Source organism: Fundulus heteroclitus, unplaced genomic scaffold (assembly GCF_011125445.2).
Source record: "Fundulus heteroclitus isolate FHET01 unplaced genomic scaffold, MU-UCD_Fhet_4.1 scaffold_170, whole genome shotgun sequence".
NCBI lineage: Eukaryota > Metazoa > Chordata > Actinopteri > Cyprinodontiformes > Fundulidae > Fundulus > Fundulus heteroclitus.
In genome coordinates, this window is record NW_023396582.1 from 261,047 (window position 1) to 277,163 (window position 16,117).

Consider the following 16,117-nt stretch of genomic DNA (forward strand, 5'->3'; position numbering starts at 1 on the left):
GGGGGGTTAACAATCCGTACATCAAAGAACACAGCGTAAAGAAAGCCTTCATGCCATGGTCAAACATAGTATAATCGCGCATAAGTGGTCGTCTTAGGGTCTCAGGTATCTCTCCTCCATATCAGGATAATAAATAGTAGTTCTTTGGGTTTTTTCTTCCCCAGCTTTATTCAGTCCTTTCTTGCTCCCCTGCTCATAGGCGATTATACGACTGGGAGGCAATGTGTGTGTTTGATTCTGGCTCGGGCAATGATCATGTTACTTTGTATATCCCTTAATAAGCTACTTCTTGTACATGGTTCAGCAAACACAGACTACGTCACATAATCATCACATTAATTTATTTCCCTTTTTGTTTTATCTTATTTTATTTATTTTTACTCTTCATGCATTTTCATACTACAGTTGAGCTGCGTTTCTTGAAGCACAATGTTAGAAAATTTAAGAGAAAATGGCAAAAAAGACCCTTCGCAGAGTTAGAGCAGCATATTTTTCTTCATTAATGGAGGAGAATAAAAAATAATCCTAGGTTTCTTTTAGTACAGTTACCAAACTTACACAGACTCAGAGCTCTGTTGATCCATCCAATCCCTTAGCTCTCAGCAGTAATGACTTTATGGGATTCTTCATAAATAAAATTGATTCTATAAAATAAAATAATTGGCATCCTCCCAAACATGATTACCTCATCCTCAGTAAGTGCGGCAGCGTTGGTGCAATCTTTAGAACCTGATCAGTGTTTGAACTGTTTAGACACTGTAGAGCTTTCTGAGCTATCTGAAATTTTAGCTTCATCAAACCTTCAACTTGTACGTTAGACCCAATCCCAACCAGTTTTTTAAGGAGGTGTTCCCTTTGATTCACTTCCCCTTTTAGACATGATTAATCTATCCTTCTTAAATGGATATGTACCACAGAAAAGTTTTTGATTTTTAAACAAAACTTTATCCAGATTCAGAAGTTACATATCTTCCTTAGCATTTGTAGAATTGTCTTTTAAACTGCATGAGTTGGGTCAAATGTTTTTGGCATCCTTCCACATGCTCTGATTTGTCCCGTTAGGCTTACAATCTTCCTCCTTTTCCCTTCAAATGTCCGAGGGCCATATGGCCAAACATTTTAATTAGCTTTAACCGACCACATGATTTATGGTTGTCCAGACCATATCGATACAGGACTTGGTTCACTGCAAATAATGACAATCTCCTAGCAGCTTCAGCAATAACCTTCAAACCTTCTAGGGTTGTGCAATGAAGAGGTTCATGTTACTGGCACCATTTTACTTGCGCATACTTTATGAACTATATTAAAAGCGCTTTAACTAGCACCTTACTTGAGATTGCACTTTCACCTTTGATTTATTATTCAGTAACCATTAAAAGTGTGTGTGATGAAGTTGCTTGTTATTGTCGGAAGTAAATTGTAAAGCATATATATTTGTATTTGTTAAATGTGTAAAGATGGACATTATTCCCTCACAGTCACCTATGAGGGAATAATGGTTTGGTCCTTTAGACAGTTGAAACCATTTAAGGCTGTCATTTGTCAGAGAGGTTGGTTGATTTTTGTGACAGGTTGGAAGGCCTAACATGCCACTGTTTGTCCACTGAAAGGGTGTGAATGGGTCAATAAAGTAAAACATTTGCTGCCCCCCCCATACTCTGCCTCAGCCTTCATCACCGTAAACCCAGCTGCAAAAGGTTGCGTTTTTACAGGTTGATCCACTCACTAAACACCAAAACACGTTTACCTCTAGACTATAAACCTTTCTCTGTCTTAGATGGTATGATGGCTGGACATTCCCATGAGGCTTACTTGAATAGAATTGTTTAAACAGATGAAGTTGTGACACCTTCAGGCATCTATTGGACCCATGGACCAACCAGACTTCTGGAGGTCCTTAACTTGAACCCCCCCCCCCCCCCCCCCCCCCCCCCCCCACACACACACACACACATACACACACACACATCGAAAAGACCTTAGTTCTTGTGTGACGTCACAAAAGGACTAGATGTGTTTGAGATGATGAATTAAATGCATCCGCTGTCTCGGTTCAACTCAAATGTTGTGACTTAACCTATCCAAAGCAATGACATCATCATCATCTGAGGAAATTATTTAAAGGCATTGTAATCTTAGTGCATAAATTATGAAGCTGAAAATGGTAATGGAAATTCACGTTGTGATTATTCTGGTATTTAGCAAATAGACATGTGATGCCTTATTGACCTACCAACTAAAATAGTCTGATTTAATCCCAAACACAGAGAATAAATAACCACATGTCTTTTCCAGTGTAGGAAATGATCTGATTTCAACCGTAGTTTCAGGAGGTGTCTCTGAGTCCTGCAGAGGAGTTGGATAAGAGAGAGATAGACCAGAGTAGATGGTGTCGGAGGCAGGGAGAGCAAGCCCCTCCCCTCCCCTCGCCTCACAGGGAGCTCGTTTGGCGGTCGGGGAGCAGATTCACATCTCGTCCTGCAGCGGTACACGCCGTCCTGCTGCTGCTGCCGCTCATCCATCGGTAAGTACTCTGCTTCTCTGCGCTGCGCTGCGCTGTCAGCGGCACGAGGCGCGATCTCTGCCGCGTGGCGTCAATGTTTGTGCACGCGCCCAGGAACTGTCAGATCATCTGGTCACGCGGTGGGGCTGGGGCGTCCACGGCGCGAGCGCGTTTCCCCCTTCACATCTGTGTGAGTTGGACATGTCCCCCAATGTCCCAGCCTGCCCGGCCTGGCCCGGCCCGGCCCGGCCCGGCCCGCATTAATATTAATGTGCTGGAGGAGCCGGTAGGATCCAGTCCAAACCAGATTTGACATCGGAACACGATGTATCTTCACAGCAGCCTCTCTCAACAAGTTTCTGGATGTCGCAACAGCGTCAAAACAACCATGGCTCGGATTCTCCAGTTTCCTTCCCCTCAGGGAGGAGGAGAGTTGCAAGGCTTTCAGACAGCTTGAAGTCTAGATTCTGCCTGCTTCCATCCTCTGTTTGAGACAACTCTGTTAGAAATGAGTATTTTTCTTTTAAGCAGCAGTTTAAAAAAGAAAAAGTGTCTTAGATAAGCATGTGTTTCTGGCTCCAGGTCCTGTGTGGTTCCCTTCAGGACTGCTGGCTGTCCAGAACCCTCAGACCATCTGGTAAGAAATTCCAACTCAACACTGCATCAACTCATCTCTGTGAGCTTGAAGGCACTGCAGGTTCACAACAATGCACCCAGACATGTTAGAGCTTACATAATCGCTTCCTACTGGCCTCCTTTATCAGCCAACTTCCATTATCTGCTGGTAGATGAACATGCAGATGAAAGACCTGAGTAATATTTGGTCTCCTGCGCACAAGCCCAGCGGTGCCTGTTTTGCAGCAACAAACCTGAATCACACCTGTAGTCCTACCTGCCCCCTCATTCATTCTTTCATGCTGATGCAGCTACAGATCCCTACGTTGAACCATCATCAGAATGTTAGTTTATTTAAGGTATTCAATTCAAAACATTAAACCCATGAGTTACTAAGATGTAGGGCTGGATGATATAGGAAAAAAAAACATATTGATAAAATATAAATCATATTGATCGATATTGATTATTATCAACAAATTCAAAACATGTTTTAAGTGCTGCTCTGGCTGTTTTATGCTGTTAACTTACTTATCAACGTATTTATTATTTATTTGCAGAACACGCAAGCACTAAATTCAAACTCAACCCTTTATTCAACCAACTTTTTACCAAAACTACAAGTTTTAAAAAGAAAAAAAATGTGTGCTCTGAACTCTTTGAAGGGGCGGAGCTTGGTTCCTGGGTCTGCGTTTGTGATTGGTTAGGAGGATGTAGCGACTAATGTTAATCTACATGATAGGCTAGAATGCCGAAGGAAGAAAAACTGTTATTCTACTGAACTTTTTATTGACCCTTTTTTTTTCTATCATAGATATACGTCTATTGATCAATATATATTGATATTGAATTATCGTCCAGCCCTACTAAGATGTAATATTTTTCATATTTTAAGTGTTTATTTCTGAGGGCACCAGGTGCTGATGAGATTCAGCCTGAGTCTCTGGATATTGTATGGCTGTCATGGTTGACACGCCTCTTTAATGTTGCATGGAGGACTGGACTAACACTGGTGGAGTGGCAGACTACGGTGGTGGTCCCTACTTTTAAGAAAGAAGACTGGAGAGTGTGTTCCAATTATCGAGGGATCACACTTCTCTGCCTCCCTGGAAAAGCTTACTCTGGGGTGTGGGACAGAAGGCTTCGACTGGTTGTTCAACCTCGGCTCCAGGAGGAGCAATGCAGCTTTCATCTTGGCCCTGGAACAGTGGACCAGATCTTTATGCCCGCGGAATTGTTGAGGGGATCATGGGAGAATGCTTCTCCAGTTTACATGTGTTTTGTAGATCTGGAGAAGGCTTACGACTGTTCTCCGAGGCATTTTGTGGGGATGCTGCAGGAGTATGGGGTAACTGGACAGCTTTTCATAGCTGTGCAGTCCTTGTATGCTCAAAGCAAGATAAGCGTGTTAGAAAATGGATGGATGGATAGTTTTAAACTTTTGAACTGAATTACTGAGATAAATATACTTTTAAATATACTAATTTTCATTTTCAATGAAAAATTAAATAATCATACATTTTCATGTGACCAAAAAGCTTGGTCAAAGGAAATGAAAGAGGAAAAAAAAATAAATTAATTTTTGCTTACATTTTATTAAAATGGCACGTAAAAAATCCTCGAAAACCTTCTCAGTGTCAGTGGGGCAAAAACAACATTGCAGCAATAAATCCTTGACCTGATAGCTGAGCAGCAATGAACATGTTTCTACTGGGATTTTGATGATTTGTCTTTGGTGACGTCAGTGTTCCTCCATGCAGTAAAAAGTAAATGAAATCTAAACCTGACAGTGGAATGCAAACCACTCTGTCCAGATGGTTCAGTTTCTGTTTAATAAGTTATTTGAATCTAAGCTTTCATGAAACATGAAATCTAACCTTTTGTTAGGTTTAAACATGACCTTTGATTTTAATTTTTTTTGTTGCAGATAATTACTCAAGTGGCGTGAAACAACTGCCTTTTGTTGTCTAAATAAACTACAGTGATTTCAGTTGTGTTATTCAGCGATTTGTGGCGTTTAAATGTTCAGAAGGCTTCAATTAGAGATCCACATTTCTTAATATGCTTGACTTTCCCAGACATTTGTGTCTCAGTCACCAACATCAGACTGACTGAACGCCTACACAGATCCCGAGGCAGTTGAGGCTGCAGTCTTCCAGTTGTAGAGTTCAATAACAACATGCTGCTGCTGGGATTATGCAACAGTTTCCTTGTCAATGCAATTTCAGCTCATCAAGGGCAGGCCACTTTAGACTGGAACAGACCAGTTTTAACTAAGCTTCATCATCAAGAATGTTTATGAAGGGCCTATAATCTCGTTTTCAAGTCATTGAGGCTGGTACTGCAAAACTCCTATCAGCTAGAGATAAATGAAAGTACATCTGTTCATTAAAAGCAAAGTTATAACTACTGACAGAAGTTCATCTTGTTGCTTAGGCTGTGCCAAGAAATGCCTCAGTCTCACACCTTCATTGACTCATACCAGAACGGTGACTGGCTGCTCCAATACAGACGTTTATATTTACAGTTTATTCAATGCATAAAGCCTGAAATACACCTCTTCTTTTTTTGTGATTAGATTCATGGTGAATCTTGTGATTTATTTAATTATAGATTAAAATGAGGTTTACAGAAATGAGAAACCATCCAGCCGGTTGGACCTCAAAGAAAAACTGGAAATTTGTGCCAGCCAGTTAAAGACGGAACTGAGGGTGGATGTAGCTCAGACCTGTTCCTCCAACAACAAAAATGGGTTTGGAGATCTGTGTTTAATCATATTATCGATGTGTATTTGGAGTCCATAAAAACAATAGAGCGGCTTTTCGTTTAGTAAACCAGTTTGGTTTGGTTTCGGCATGAACTTCGGTCCCACGCTGTGCAGAGTGACAGCGTTACAGGCATGAGGACTAAACGTTTCCTGCTGATGCAGCCGGTGGCCTGCCCTGGTTCTATAGGAGAAAGTGAAGCCCCTGGAAATGTTCCTATAAGGTTTTAAATTGAAAACGCCGGTGCTGTTCCACAGAGTACATTTGCTGATTATATAAAATGCGGTGCTAAGAACGCTCCAGTTGGACCGATGTTTAGTTTTTCTTTTGTAAACAAGAAAGCTTATGCAATCCCTGGCTTTTTTTTGCCTGGAACGTTGCCATGGTGACAGGTTGGCACTTCCTGACTTGGAATAGCAATGAGTGAGAACACAAGTGGCAGTCAACGGTGGTCGCATGATACCCAAAAAAGCGTAAATATCACTACGGGATATGAGTGAAATGTCAGAGTGTTTATAACACCTCAGTGAAAACTTATTGGAAATAACCAATCCTTTATGCACAATAAAATTAAAAAAAATTCAGGAAGGCCATACAAAAAAAGACTCCTAAGAACACCCCTGACTTTTATCAATATTACAGAGCCTTTGAATATAACATTAAATAGAAACTGTTTAAGCAAAAGCATTTTGAGATGATCCAGCTGTTGCTCCATTAAAACTGACTGACGAATGTTCTGCAAGAGTTATGAATGAAAACCCTTTTTTGAGACCACTCTGACCCAGCGAGGAGCATTATGTAACCATGATCTCTAAGAACAGAGTCCCAGTAGGCGGCTAACGTACGGAACATAAAGGAGGACATGATCAAATGTGGAGGCTTATTAAAACTAATAATTCAGAAAGTTGTTCCTGAGGACTGAGCACTGACAAAGACGAACTAGAAAAACTCAATCTTATGGTGATTATCAAGACATTTAAAAAATGTATGGGAAAATGAAAAACATGCAATAAAGAAATAATTATTATATATATGGAGACAACTTTTAGTTTCAGTTAAGAAATGTTTCTTCACAATATTTTTAATTTCAAAACTTTCAAAAAAGCAGAGCCAGTTACATGAATGTTTTAGCCAGACTGGATATGTAGATCCTGAATCTGGGCGACAGATTTCATGAGAATCCATTTAACTGTTCTGGTGACATAAACTTCAAAGTTCAAGTCCCCACAAGAGTTGTTTCAAAGTGAGGACAGGAATTTCATCCTGGGTTCTCTTACTATGGTTAGATATGAACAGTCAACCTCTTAGCTAGCTAAAGCTAAAACGCATCATTAATTCCAAATATTTACTGGGTAAACAAATGAATATTTTGGTAGACTTAGGTCTGGAATTAAACTTTAATTATTAAAGTAACAATGCTTAATTCTAGCACCACCTATTGGTTAGGATGTGTAATTGTTTTCTCCTGAGGTAGTTGTGGAGGCTGCTTAGCTGCAATTTGATTATTGAAATAATACAAACACAATCAAAACAGGTTTTCTCTTGCAGCTGCTTTGGATCTGTGCTTCCCTCACCTTCCCAGGCTCTGCTCCATTACTGAGTGAACCTAGCCAGATATAATTAAGCATTTTTAAATTAAACTGGAGCTAGATTTCTACAGTGCAGATGTCCAAACAGTGATACATGGGCTGGAGAGTGGCATGAGAAGAGGTTGCATTACAGAAAAGATTGGCTGATTTAGATCATTTTTGATGTTTGGATAACAAGCATTGAAAGTGTGTTTCTAAAATATGCTGACCAGGCCCAATACGCAGCCTGACATACATCCAACAGACTAGCAGGCATCAGTGAAATGTGCCAACATTTTTAGCGTTTTAAGGAGCCAACTTTAGGTTCGTCATTCTTCTGATTATTATGCAAGGCAGGACTGAATTAAAATCAGTGCTGTAGAGCATTTCGGGGGTATTGTACAGAGCAAAGTAGAGCAGCATAATTTCCACAGCTGAATAGCTATTTAGATTTTTTCTTTTTTTTTGCCACACTGCTATAAAAAAAAAGACAAGTTGTGGAATTAGGAAAGAAAAATGTCTACCCATGTGTGTTGTGCTAAACTGTTTTGATGTTATCTTCTGGATAAATGGTAATTGTTGAAAAACACTTGAAGGCCAGAATCTTTGAATGCACCATAGACCAGAAGTGTGTATACGCAGTTAAAAAAATTTCAAGCCGTTTTAGTTCTTTGTTCAGCTTGCTGAGTAATTACCTGAAATGACAAATCCTCAATATTAATTTGCCGCCTATGGTTTGTTTTTGTGTGTCCAGGTGCTGTGCAGCTACATTTGAGACGTTTGGCTGCCCAGAACCTCTTTAATCAGCTGGTAAGTAATTGTAAATTGAAAATACGCCCACTCAACATTAACTACTGTACTTTCAGATCAGATCATCAAACTGATGAGATAAAGACAGAGATAATCTGAGTAAATACAACAGCAGTTTCAATGAGGATTACATTTTTAAGGAAAAGAAAGCTTGAAAAAAAAACTAAGCTGGTGCTATTTGAAAAACTTAGACTTAGACAACTTTATTTGTTATTTTGTATGCACAGAGTGCGTACAGAAAGAAATTTCGTTGCATACAGCTTGTAAATTTCAGTAAAATTAAATTACAGTATAAGGTGCAGCAGTGATTTAAAAGTGAACAATTGAAATGTAAACAATGCAGGAGAAGTCCCAGTGTACAGGTGAGTATTTTTAAAACCATTTGTATGTGCAGAATTGATAGTGCAAAGGGCATTTGTGCAAGAATACAGCTTGTAAATGACAGTAAATTTAAATTACAGTATAAGTAATTTACAGTATAAAACAACTAGCATCATAAAATTGTTGTGCTGTAGCTGTTATCAGGCATTTGTGATAACCGACAGGACGTCTTTCACATCACTGTGAAGGAATTTTGGCCCACTCTTCTTTGTGGAATCGTTTAAACTTAGCCAGATGGGGAGGTTTTCAACCATCACCAGTCCATTTAGGGTTGGAATCGGAGCTTTTGGAGCCCTTCAGCAGTGAACCTAATGGTGTGATTTGGATCACTGTCTTGCTGCAGAATGCAAGTATGCTCTAGCCGATGGCTGTTCACCCTCCTTCATGATTTTCTGGTTGAGAGCAGAATTTATGGTTTCTTGATGAAGTCGTCCAGGTCTAGAAGCAGCAAAGCGGCTCCAGACAATCAAACCATTACCACCATGTTAGATGTTCTTTTTCTGAAATACTGGGTTAGCTCTCCACTAAATATGAAGAGATGCACCCCTTTCAGAAAGTTCCACTTTTGTGTCCTCAGAATCCACAGAATGTTTTCCCAAAGGTCTTGGGGACAGTCAAGATAGTTTTGGTGAATGTGGGACGGGCCGATCTCTTTTGGGTGGGCAGTGTTTGTGGCCCTGGAGCTGCTACATGGAGACGGTTCTGCCCTGTCCTTCTTATTCTTATTGTTGAATCATGAACTCTGACCTTAAACTGAGCCAAGTTAGGCCCGCAATGTTTTATTATTCAGGGTTTTTTTTTTGTCAGTCTGTTTATGCGGTATGTCGGGATCAGCAAACATTTCACTCCCTAATAGTCATAAACCATTTTTAACTCTTCCAAAGAAGGATTTAGCTTTATAAATACACACCATAAAACTATTGCAAAACATAAATAAATTGCAGCCTTTTATTTTTAGATTTAAGAATAAAGGATAAAACAGTTAAAACTTTCTTTTAGCCTACTTCATGTTGTCCTACAGGTTCTATTCGAGTGATTTCTGGATTCTACAGGTATGACATTAATCAGGCCTGGGTGTGACTCATGAAATGTAGTTATTCAGGGCCTGGTTGGTTTTATTCCCTTAGTTTTTTTAAAAAAATCATAGAACTACATTTTGTATTTACCCAAGTTATTTTTATCTTATATTAAAATTCGTTTGATGATCTGAAATATTTAAATGTAACAAAAAAGGAAAACAGAGGACTTGTGTGTGTGTGTTTTAATTTACTGTACTTATACAACCTAATATTACTATCCATAGCTAATATTTGCTGATCTGTGCACTTTTGAACAATCCCCATGCATTGTCTGGTGTAAAAAGATAAGGATTGTTATCAGCAAAGACGAGGAGCACCAAGTCATGGAAAGATAAGATTAAAACACTCAGAACTTGTTTGTTCTTGATAATAAAACCTACCTAGTTGTCTCAGTCATTTGCCTGGCTGAAACAATTGCTGTAATAACGGACTGTTTTTTTTTTCTTTTCTTTTTTTTTACTTGCGTGATATGCAGCCAGTCACTGAAAAGGACAACGTTTACAATAGAAAGCTACTTCTAATCTGTGGATCTTTGTTACTTTTTCTTTAAGGTGAACACATAAAATGACTGCTGTCGGTGTAGTGGTGCACCTTTCACCCACCATCAATAATTAGCATTCCTTGTTATTGTATGGCTTCAAAATTGGTCAGAAATGGGAATGTATTGACTCACTCATATCATTAATATGGAATGGTCACATGACCAGGATGGATTCTGCTTCTGGCCCATTATAACCTGAATTTGGGGTCCAGCGGCCTCGAAAAGATGAAAATGTTTAGGTGAGATATAATACAGTAATAAAGAATTTAATAATTGCAATATATTTTTCTGTCAGTAAGCGTGCACATCGTTAAATCTGACCAGTCAAACAGCATTGTGATTCTACCACTGCCATGCTCCACAAATAGCACTAGTTAACCCCTTAACAGTCAGCCTCGGCTAAAACCTATTGACCCCTATTGGCTCAAGGGCCCAACGGTGGGCTAATGATTTTCACTTGTTTTTACTGCCACAGGACACATTGCAGTCATTGGGAATTCTCTTTGCACCATATTGTTCTAGTGACAGATGGAGTGTGGTACAAACTGGGTCATACAGTTGGATTATAAATCTGAGCACTGCAGCAAATGTAGAGCAACAGAGTAAATGGCATTATAATGTGTTGATTTTCATTTCAAGCTATATTGTCCTTATTTTGGGAGGCGGAGAAGACCAGCTGAGCTTTTTATTAAATGTTTTGGCCCATTCAGACTGGTTTTTGTCTACTAAAATTAATGCTTCTTTCCCCATCATCGTTTTTGGCAACCTAATGTTTTGTTAGGAAATTTGCTTTAACAATTCTTATTGTGTGATGACTGCTATGCCATAAGCTGGTTGAATATGCTTATTATTATTATTAATTATAATTTGGTATTATAATTTAAATAATAAATCATTCAACTCAAAATTCCGCTATAACAAATATAGTTCAAATGGTGGTGATGTTAGCTATAAGCTTATAAGTATTTATACCACTAATGCATTAGTTAACTTGCTGTTATGAACTCATTTATGCTGGAATAAATGATCAGGTCGGACTGTTAACCGACCAGGTTTATCCAGCAGGCTGTGAGAACCCCAATGTAACTGCAATTAGAGTTTAAATCCTTATTCCTTATCACCATCCAATGATATTGTCTCTGTATTAATGTCAGATGTTAACTCCAAAGGAGGTTAGCTCTGATTTCTGAATAACCATGTAACTGTGAATTGGACTGAACACAAAACAATGTCTATTCCGCAGTGGTTGGTTTTATTGAACCAAAAGCAATTCCCTGTTACAGTAATTCTCTGATTCAAACAACTTTGGAATTCTTACTCATTACTAAACTAAAACATGCAAAATATATATGTGGAAATAAAGAACAAAACAAAATAAACAATGGATTAAAATGAGCGGTTAGCAGATCTTAACTTAACTCAAAGTTGTTTAACACCGCCCTCGAAACACCGGCATTTCACGTATCAGCATTGATAGACAGAACAGCTTCGGGAATCTCACTGGACGCTTTGATGTCTTACACAAAGCTAGTTCAGCTAAGCTACCTACAGTCCAGATACACGTGACCCTCCCAAGATGGCTGCTACGATGACGTATGAGGGGAGGTCCTAATAACGTAACCACGCTTACGCTGATAGGATAATGCCTCGCTTAGAGAGGGCGCAGCTAACTGGGAGTTTAAAGCAAAGCCCGCGACTTGAGCTCGGACAAAAGATTAAATTGATAAGAAGACGCGAAAAGAGAGAGGGGGGGAAAGCAGGGAAAAAGATGAAGAGAAATAAAGCGGTAACCCACGGCGGGGTTCTTGATGGATCACAAATCAACACAGCAAATCAATTGTAAAATGCATGCACATACAAAGAAAATGTTCAGTAAAATAATTCCAACTTCGTCGTGGAATAAAAGCATTAACCAACACCTACAAAGTTCTACCGCCTGCCCAGGCACTTCTAAACACCCTGTTGGTGAAACAGAAATGAAAGGGGAAAAACCCCGTTACTTTGAGTTGCCTCGGGGCTGGTCCGGAACGCTCCGAGTGTGGCTTTCTGGACGCGCTTCGACGAGCGCAGTTGTCCACAGGCTGCAGCGGGACGGGGAAGAAGCTGCTTCGTTTCTTCCTCCGGGTTCAACAGTCGCTTTGTTGGCCAGACAAAAGCGGGGTCCTCTTCGATCAGTGGGAGATGCGGCGTCTCTCAGTCTTTTGATCAGAGGGAATTTAAAAGTACTTATTTAAGTCGACCTCCTGTTATAAAGCAGGGAATAACCGTTGCGTCGAAAAATCTCGGTCCAGCGAGCAATCGAACACGTGGCGTGGGAATCAGCTGTGCGTGTCTTCTCGGGTTGGCTAAAAGCCAGGGAAGAAGGAAGCTCATCGTGTGTGATCGGCTTTTATAGCCATCACTATAGCAACCTTATCTTGATCGGCGGCCATCTTGCCGTGTTGCGTGATGGGAGTTGGTGGCCATTTTGACCACATTGCATCATGGGTAACGTAGTCCGTTACCGCTTTCTGTCACGTTTGAACTGGCACAACATGACCAAACAAAATCCAACTTTTTTCCCTGTACTGTAATGGCTAAGTCAATAGCATGGTTATTTTGTAAGGAACACATATGGTGCATTTTGAGTGTTTTTTTTCCCTGACCCCTCGATTTTACTCCGATGCAAAACTGTACTCCTTTTTTTTTTTTTTTTTTTAAGGCTCTAGTGGCTCGCTTTTATTCACAGTAGACTGACAGGAAGGGGGTGGAAGAAGGGGGGAGAGACATGCGGCAAAGGACCGCGGGTCGGATTCGAACCCGGGTCGACTGCGTCAAGTACTAAGGCCTCCAAACATGGGTCGCGCTACCCGCTAGGCCACGAGCACGCCCACAAAACTGTACTGTTAAGGTAAATTGTCTGCTGATGTTGAAGGTCACTCCTCCACTGCTGCTTGGGAGACATAGCAAAACTCGGAGATGAGATAAAATGCCTCCAAAACTAAATGTCAAAATGGCACAAAGCAGGAAAAAATATTGGCGTCAAAGAGCTAAAGATTAATTATCTGGGGTAAATTTCTACTGTGCTGAGCAATGTTTAATCTGATAGATGTACTGGAAACAGAAGGAGGTAAAAATAGTTCAAGCAGTCTGGTTCCTGAATGAGGTTCCTGCAGTTCAAACCAAATTCTTGCACTGAAATCTACGTGCAGACAGCAGAGACTTTCACGCAGTATGAAATAAAGAAGAGAAGCACAATGTGAACCAGAAATGGGACGGAGCTGGTAACCCAAATCTCTTCATGGTCACAGGTAAATGAGCACAGGATCTCACGCGTTTCATCAAGATCCAAACTTCTCCTAGCATGTGTTTGGGGTTTTGAACCACTGGTCTCCACAGATTTTAGCTTCCAACGGTTCAAACCCTCCGCCTCCTCTCACCCCCTCCATCACTTTGTCTTGCGCCCCCTTCTGTTGCACACCCCACCCCTCCCAGGCTCATGGAGGCAGTCTTGTGTAACTCTCTCAACCTAAACCAGTTTGATCCAGTTCATGAGTTGTTGCCAAGAGACCGTCTGGGTGTGCATGGATGCGTCTTTTTTTTTTTTTTTTTGGTATGTGCTCTCTGTGCATGTGTGCGCACACGCGGCTCTGAAGGGCCGGGGTTTCATGTTGAAGGCAGATAACTGGATTTTTCCTGTTCCTGCAGCCTGCATTACATAAGAGATGAAGAGTGAGGAGAAGGAGCAGAAAGCCGTGCCGCTCCTCAACTCTTACAAATCCTGTATATGGACAAAGCAGAACAGAGGTTGGATGTTCCGGTTCTGTTGTTGTTGTGGAAATCTGGGTGCAGCTCTTAGGTACTCTCACAGTTGTTGTAGTTGTAGTCCTTAAACAGTAGGGCCCCACAAAGCTTAAACGGCTCAGGCTTTAAGTATATTTCTTCTTATATTCCAACCAATTGTCAGGAACTGTGATTAATTCTCCCCTGCCAGCTGTTTGATCAGCAGGAAGTAAATATTAGTTTGTTTGGTAGTTGATGGATGACTCATGTTGTAAAAATGTGACACATTAACTTGTGGCTAGATGTTCTCGCTGTTATAATCGGGGTCTGGGCTGGTTGTGGAGTTCATAACGGCTGGTCATTTTTCTCAGCCAGCCCAGCAGCAAATCAGAGAGCGCTGTCACTTCTCATTTCTCTCCGTCTGCTTGCTCCCTCTCTTCCCTGACTCAACTCTTCAGCGCTTGATTTTCATCATTATTTCCCATCTCTGTTTGTCTGCAGGTGGCTGGGTGAAATCGGTCTCTGAGAGCAGTGTCTGCCGCTCTCCCTCACATCCTCCTGGTTTGGCTGTTTGGTCATGGCGAGCTCCTTGATCAGTCGTCAGGTTGCTCTCTGCTTGCACAAGAACGTATGGCTGAGCTCTGCAGGTAAATCCAACTTTTATTCTAATTTGTGCTTTTTTTTTTTTACCTAGACAAAATTAAAATGATGGCAAAAAAAATACAAAATTGTATATCTACAGGGCTCTGCAAAGCTATTTACAATGTAAACTAAATCAATAAAATATACATATGAATTGTGTACATTTCAGTTATTACACTTAAACATGATTGCACATTTATAGATATATTTCTAAAATTGCTTGAATTTTTCCAATGTGTTTCCTTTGTTTAATCACTTTGGTCTTTACCACAATTTTGTCTTTTAAGAATACATAATTTTATAATATTATATAGTATTATGGTTTAATTCCATAATTATCCTATAATGCTTGGGGAATGGTGTTTATTTTTAAGAAACAGATCTCATCAGTTATTGATCTTGTTTATTTGAATTTGTTTTTCCAGTTTGTATTAAAAAGGTTGCTTAGAAATCGGGCCGTTGATTTGAAACAATATTATGATAATTATCAAACTCTTTCAATCTGGGGGAGGGGGGAGCATATGACAATCTTAGATCGCGAAGAATTAGAAAATATTAACCTCCAAAAGGAGAGAGATTGTCTATTTTTCTATTTTTCATGTGTCTAAGCATTCACTGGACCTCTGTGAGTAACATCATATGTGCACACTGAGGCTACATTACGTCTGTCCAATACCTGAAATTATAACAAGTTACATGGCTTACTAAAATAATCAAATTACAGCAATACTTTCTTTTTAGATTACTTAGTTTAGATACAACTGATTTAACCCGATTACATGAGAAAGAGAAAAATCTTGAATTCTTTTAGTGAGCTGTACTGTCTGTTTTATGTCAGAGTAGGGCTTCTGCTAAGAAGGAACTGAGAGACATGTAGATCTTTCAGAGTTATTACAATTAAATTATTTGCATTTTGTGCAATGAGATTTAACACAAGCATGTGATTCTGTGCTTCTGTCAGTGTGTTAGAGGGCAGCTGTGGCTACAATGTAGCTCACCACCGTCAGGGTGGGAATGTGTGCGTGAATGGGTGAATGACTGATTGTAGTGTAAAGCGTATTTTCTGCGCTGCATAGCTTTGCTGTGCGCGCTGACTCCAGATGCAGTACTCGATTGCGCAATGCACACAGCTTCGGGGGAACAGTGGTCCCCATCCCCTTTCAACATGCTATTGTTGATCATATTCTCAAGAACCCCGCTAGATACCTTAGAGCTGGTGTTCTTGGTAACTAACTGCTTTGGTTAACGTGCCTATGCCAAGGAATTTCCTGTTATAGTCTTGTTAGACCTTTCAGCAGCTTTTGACAGTCCATCCACCGTATTAATTAACATTAATAGTCTTCATAGTTTGTTAGGAATCTCTGTAACTGTTTAGAAATGACCTTTCAAACCTGTCAAACAGAAGTGTTAGTGTGTGTCTAAATCACTGGTCAGTTTCTACTGATCTA

General features: G+C 40.1%; 1 protein-coding gene across 1 annotated transcript in view; it reads left to right on the forward strand.

Annotated features, from left to right (window-relative positions):
• The first annotated feature begins 2,396 nt into the window (after positions 1-2,396).
• The window catches only part of abat (4-aminobutyrate aminotransferase), a 36,480-nt gene continuing 22,759 nt past the window's right edge, over positions 2,397-16,117 (forward strand). Inside the window, exons 1-4 of the mRNA XM_012880923.3 lie at positions 2,397-2,527; positions 3,089-3,143; positions 8,209-8,264; positions 14,529-14,674. Of these exons, the coding sequence (XP_012736377.2) occupies positions 14,605-14,674 (70 nt within the window). The 5' untranslated portion in view covers positions 2,397-2,527; positions 3,089-3,143; positions 8,209-8,264; positions 14,529-14,604. The remainder of the gene's footprint in view (positions 2,528-3,088; positions 3,144-8,208; positions 8,265-14,528; positions 14,675-16,117) is intronic.